General features: G+C 41.9%; 1 protein-coding gene across 1 annotated transcript; it reads left to right on the top strand.

Moving 5' to 3' along the window:
• Nucleotides 1-2,493: 2,493 nt before the first annotated feature.
• si:dkey-251i10.1 (uncharacterized protein LOC100038774 homolog) lies at nucleotides 2,494-5,354 on the top strand. The gene is made up of 4 exons (XM_038707989.1): nucleotides 2,494-2,701; nucleotides 3,583-4,069; nucleotides 4,159-4,299; nucleotides 4,468-5,354. Exons 1-4 carry the CDS (start codon nucleotides 2,591-2,593, stop codon nucleotides 4,623-4,625), a joined length of 897 nt encoding a protein of 298 aa, XP_038563917.1. The 5' UTR covers nucleotides 2,494-2,590; the 3' UTR covers nucleotides 4,626-5,354.
• The last annotated feature ends 729 nt before the right edge of the window (nucleotides 5,355-6,083 follow it).

The following is a 6,083-nucleotide window of genomic DNA, read 5'->3' on the forward strand; positions in this document are numbered from 1 at the left end:
CATGGCATCACAGCAGCTCCTCCCTTTGGTCAACCCGGTGCATTACATAACACATGCACATGTGTAAATTACAAAGATTCAATAATGTGAGCCTTGGCTTATTACTGAGATAATGGTGTTGACTGTAAAACCCAGCTTAATCAGAACAGTCTTATCTGAGGTTTATGTGGCCACACTAAACGTGGTTTGGCATAATAAGCTATCAACAAGACCCTGGAGACAACTATTTTCAACAGCTGGCATCATCTTAATGAGAAACATATTTTGCTTCCAGTTCTGTTGTTCGATAAGGCTTGAAATAAAACACAAGCAGTTTCATAAACTATCACAGGAACATAGGATAGTCAATAAGTTGTCATATCAGCCTTTTGGATCATGGACATAAAGTAATTAAAGAATTTTAAATATAGATAGATAGATAGATAGATAGATAGATAGATAGATAGATAGATAGATAGATAGACAGATAGATAGATAGATAGATAGATAGATAGATAGATAGATAGATAGATAGATAGATAGATAGATAGATAGATAGATTTGTTATTTATCAGTTTTCAACTACATAAAACACTTCAATACTTCAAAACACTACACACAATTCTCTACCTAAGACACAAAAATCTAATAGGAACTTGCTTTCCTTTCCAAAACACAACCAATCAAAATGCTACGCTTATTCACCAGGTCACATACCCACTCCTCACATGTTCAAATACTAACTGCTTAATTGATCAGTAACCACTGCTTTAGTATACAGTAGACCTATACATAGGTCAAAGGTCAGATTACCTGTTTTGACCAATGGATGCCAACAATGGACAGAGAGCAAGGAGAGTAGGAGGGAGAGGCAGGGGATGACAACGAAGACAAGTTCAAGGAGGAATAGTTGAAAGAGGAGGAGGAGGAGGAGGACTTGGAAGAGGACGAGGGCAAAGAAGAGAAGGAAGGAGAGCCATCACTGATGAGATCAGGGCCACAAGTGATCATGTGATCAGCCACAGGTTGACAATGAGAGACTTGAGTCGCTTTACATTGGGATCCATAACTTGAACCTTCAGAAATTAGAACAAGTTGCAACAATCTAATGGTTATTTCAGCAGTACAGTATTGTAAAATATGTATTAATTTTAAGTAGTAAAAGTTATATTTTCCTTTTCTTGTATGCTGCTGTATTCAACACTGTGCTATACTGTTACAACAGTAATGTTTTGCCAAATAAATATTTCCTGTTTTAACACTGCATTGGGTTTTACAGTGTACTTTTCAGCACCTCTCAGCAGATTACTTTCACTCTAGAACATTATATGGAAGTGTACACATAAGGCTGTGAAAGACAAAAGAGTTTTAGATTTAGAACAACAGTGTGTAAATGGTATATCCAATAATTTACTATTATGAAAAAAGTGTTTGCCATCTGATGCAAATGCTTCATTTTGGGATGTGTTTGTGGCATTTTAATTACAGTGTTTCATTTTTAAGGAGATATGAAGCATTTTGTACGAGCAGTTTTGTGTGTAGTTTTTAAAAAAGGTCGTTTTGAAAACGTGTGTAAGCAAATTGTAAGTCTCTTGTCGCCCTCTAGTGGACAACCTTGATCGAGCCAGCACTGGATGAATGAAACTTATTTTTGGAATTTAGACGGTTATGCAGCACTTGTCGTCATCCAAGATACGCAGTAACACAATTAAGCTCTCAAAACCTAGCTCGAACATTTCAACAAGTGGACTCATTAACTTGTGGTGCCAGCAGAGCAGGCCGTGGACACGTGACGGTATGTTGCTCAAGAACATGTCTGAGGACGAAATGAAACATCTGACATTCAACAACATTAAGGGTTTGCAAACAGCACACGCGTAAAACAGACACAAGTGTCCCTTGAAAAACATCCACAGCTGTGGAACAACACTTCAACTGTTCGTATTTAAAACGTAATAGGCTATAGGCCTAGACTAGGTTACATAAAACATATTAATTCAATAGAATGCGCCAAACTGAAAGGCAACCATACAGTAGGCCTATTTGTTTCTAACAGCCGTCACCTTCACTGAAAGTTATTTCATTTAAATTAACATGTTGTTTGTAATTATGGCGCTGGCCTGGGCCTATATGCCCCTCTGGAGACCTTGAGAGACCAGGGTCTGTATGACCCTATGACTTTCCTCCAGTATTATTTACAGCACAAATCTGTAACGGCCAGGCCGCTGTCTCCATTGGTCTATGGGCGTAACTCTGAAAAGGAAACCAAATAAGAGCAAGTCCATGCTGTAACTCGTTTGGTTTTATGTCTAAATTTAGTTTCTTCGCGTCTATTTTGTAATTTACTTTCCTAGGGTATAGAAAATTACGCAGCGTGACGACATCACTATATAGGCGGTTTAATTGGCGGAGAACCGCGTGACGTTGAAGGATTGGCCAATACTGTCGAATCACAGTTCCCGTGTTGTATCGCGATCCATTGTGTTATATAAATCCTCAACGCGGCTTCTCAATCGGCCATTTCGTCTGTGCAGGGCCGTCAGTCTCAGAGGGCAGTGGGGCGTTATCTTACGTACTGGTTAACTGAAAGACACACCAAGAACATCGCACCATGAATGAGACAGCTATTTCCTTTGCCAAGGATTTCTTGGCCGGTGGCATCTCCGCTGCTATCTCCAAAACAGCCGTCGCCCCAATCGAGAGAGTGAAGCTTCTCCTTCAGGTAAAACTCTTCCGGAAGGCTCACTGTTAGCCGGGTAGCTGGTGTCATCTTGCTAGCTGCCATTGGACAAAACGCGTCAAATGCGTAACTTATCTGTGCCGGTGTTCATCACGTATCCGCAAGCTCGGAGGTTCACATAGCTCAGGAGCATGTATTCATATTAAATAAATGAAAGTTTTAAGACTGGTGAGTTGGAGGATTTGAGGTCATCACGGGATGGGAAATGACCTACACGAGCCCGGCTGCTAACGTTAGCTTCACACATTAACCTTAGCCGGCGTAGCTAACAAAGGACAAACCCTTGTAGTGATAATTGGGACACTGTGTACACACAGACGGCAACACATTTGATTCAACTACCACGTTACTATTTCATTGACTGTTAACACGAGACTGAATGTCGGTTAAATTTTAACTGTAATTGATCAGGAGATATTGATGGTGGCTAATGTACGTCTTGATGTTAGCTAAGGTACAGTGCGATGGTTGTAAGGCCCGGCGACAGGCATTCACAGCTGGTTCCACAACTTTTAAACCCTTTTAAGTAAAACCTGCACTACCACATGGTTTCTAAAGCTCCCGATGCTGACTCTTCCCATACTTAAAGTTAACATTAACATAATATTGGTGGGGGGGGGGGGGGTTCCTCGGAATGAACAAATGTTTGGTAGATCAAGACTCAACAACTCAGCTATTATCATTTGATTGCTACTCAACACTGATAGCTCTATGAAATTGCACTTGCCTGGAGAATTAGCGGCAACTTTTACAGGCTTTACATGTACCAAGGTCACAACAAGGAGACTTTCTGATTGAACCATGTGTAACATTTACCTGGTTTACCTGTTTCAAACTCACTGGTATCTTTTTGTTTATTCCAGGTCCAGCATGCCAGCAAGCAGATCACCGTGGATAAGCAGTACAAGGGTATCATGGACTGTGTTGTCCGTATCCCCAAGGAGCAGGGATTCCTTTCCTTCTGGAGAGGTAACCTTGCCAATGTCATCAGATATTTCCCCACCCAGGCCCTCAACTTCGCCTTCAAGGACAAGTACAAGAAGATCTTCCTTGATGGTGTCGACAAGCGCACCCAGTTCTGGAGGTACTTCGCCGGTAACTTGGCCTCTGGTGGCGCGGCTGGAGCTACCTCTCTCTGTTTCGTTTACCCCCTCGACTTCGCCCGTACCCGTCTAGCCGCTGATGTGGGAAAGGCTGGAGCCACAAGAGAGTTCAATGGTCTTGGAGACTGCCTGGTTAAGATCTTCAAGTCTGATGGCCTGAAAGGCTTGTACCAGGGCTTCAATGTGTCTGTGCAGGGCATTATCATCTACAGGGCTGCATACTTTGGCATCTATGACACAGCTAAGGGTATGTTGACTTAACATCGACATACACTCAAACGTCGGAGGATACCTGCGTCTTCTTAATCTGTAATATTTCCCCCTCTTTGTTTACAGGTATGCTTCCAGACCCCAAGAACACTCACATATTGGTGAGCTGGATGATTGCGCAGAGTGTGACAGCTGTTGCTGGCCTGACCTCATACCCCTTCGACACTGTGCGTAGACGTATGATGATGCAGTCTGGACGTAAAGGAGGTGAGCTGATTTGTGTTAATGTGTTTTTTGCAGTCAAACTGACACTTGGCTGTAAAAGACACTGTTTTGTGTATTATCACTTGATAAGCTAAATGCAACATAGAACTGCATCATTTTTCTGATGCTCCCTGCATATTCTAATTTCTGCTCTCTTCTTGCCTTCATCAGCTGATATTATGTACAGCGGAACCATCGACTGCTGGCGTAAGATCGCACGTGATGAGGGAGGCAAGGCTTTCTTCAAGGGAGCCTGGTCCAATGTGCTCAGAGGCATGGGCGGCGCCTTCGTGCTGGTGTTGTACGATGAGCTGAAGAAAGTCATGTAATTCCTCATGTTGTCACATCACTGTCCAATTTGGCTAAATGTAATAACTTTCCATTTTTATGGACTCTGCATTCTGCCTTATTTATGGGAACAAACTATAGTGTGTCTCACCGCTAGCTGTGGGCCATGGCTGTACGTTGTGCATCTTTATGATTTTTAAAACGTTCCACACCCTCTATACCAATGTCATTCCTGTTAAAGATATCTGATACCTCCTCATGTCATTCACTAGGTTTGTATGGTCCCAACTTGAATAAATTTATTCTGGGGAACAAATTAAAACCTTGATGTCAACTGTCTCCACTGTTGCTGCATGAGATGAGCACTCACTGGATAATGAAACGCACGAAGTGGATTACTCCCAACTGCTATATTTACTCGCGCTTATCTCTTCCTGAGCCTTCCTTTTTTTGACCGTGGTCTCTACTAGGACTGTAGAGTAGATCACCTGAGCATTGGCTCCATTTGAATATGGCCCAGAAAGGTTCCTGATGATAAAGTCCACACCATTCATTTATGCTCACTTTTGTGGTGATACAGGTTGCCTGACCCTCTAGGTTTTGGTTGTTTATAGGATATCTTTCACCGCTAACTTAAATTACTTTCACAAACAGCAGGGAAATGCAAGCTCTTGTGAAATTCAGAAGATGTTTGTATGTATTTGATAAGCTGTAGGAACATTATAAAAGCTTATGTCATGTTTTAAGTGTACTAAACCCTTCAATGCAGATTTTATTTTGAGTCAGTGTTCAATATTAAAATGCAGTATGAAATTTTCCACCGCATTGCATGAACGAACTAAGTTGTGTGTGCTCATCTACTTCAAACGTGTTGGAACGTGCGATTAAGAGATGTGACAGAAATACTTCACTGTTCATACCTTCTCTCACAATCCAGACAGATTTGTGCTTGGTACTAGAGTAGATCTGGTGCTGGTGGATGATCTGAAAACCAAGGCGCCTGTAAGTAGACCTTATCTTATGTCATTTAGATAGACACCGGCTACACATTTTAGGAGTGACCGCATACAGACCTGGTAGTTTTAAGGTACACTGTCTGTGCTTTCAATAATTCGCCTGAAAGACTGAAGACTTGACAGCAGGGGGCGCGCGCTGAAAAGAAGTGACACTCACGAGGCCTTCCCGTACCCTATGCGCATGCCTGAAGCATTGAGGTTTGAAGGCGGGGCGTGTAAAGATGAATCAGATTTATCTGCTTATCAGGATTTTGTGACAAAGTGACAGCGTGTACGAAGGTGGACGCTGTTCCGCCATAACACCTGTGTAGTATACTACGCAGTACACAAATATTGTAGGTACTGCTGCCTTTATGAATGGTTAATTAACTTTTAGACGTGTTGGTACATTATAAGGTGTTGGTGTGTTACTAGAAGGAAACCGTACAATATAATGCAGTATATCACTATTACAAAGTAAAGGAAGAATAATTATTACCAGTG

This window comes from Micropterus salmoides, unplaced genomic scaffold, assembly GCF_014851395.1.
Source record: "Micropterus salmoides isolate LMB-PRFRI ecotype aquatic unplaced genomic scaffold, ASM1485139v1 Ms_hic_scaffold_9, whole genome shotgun sequence".
Lineage (NCBI taxonomy): Eukaryota > Metazoa > Chordata > Actinopteri > Centrarchiformes > Centrarchidae > Micropterus > Micropterus salmoides.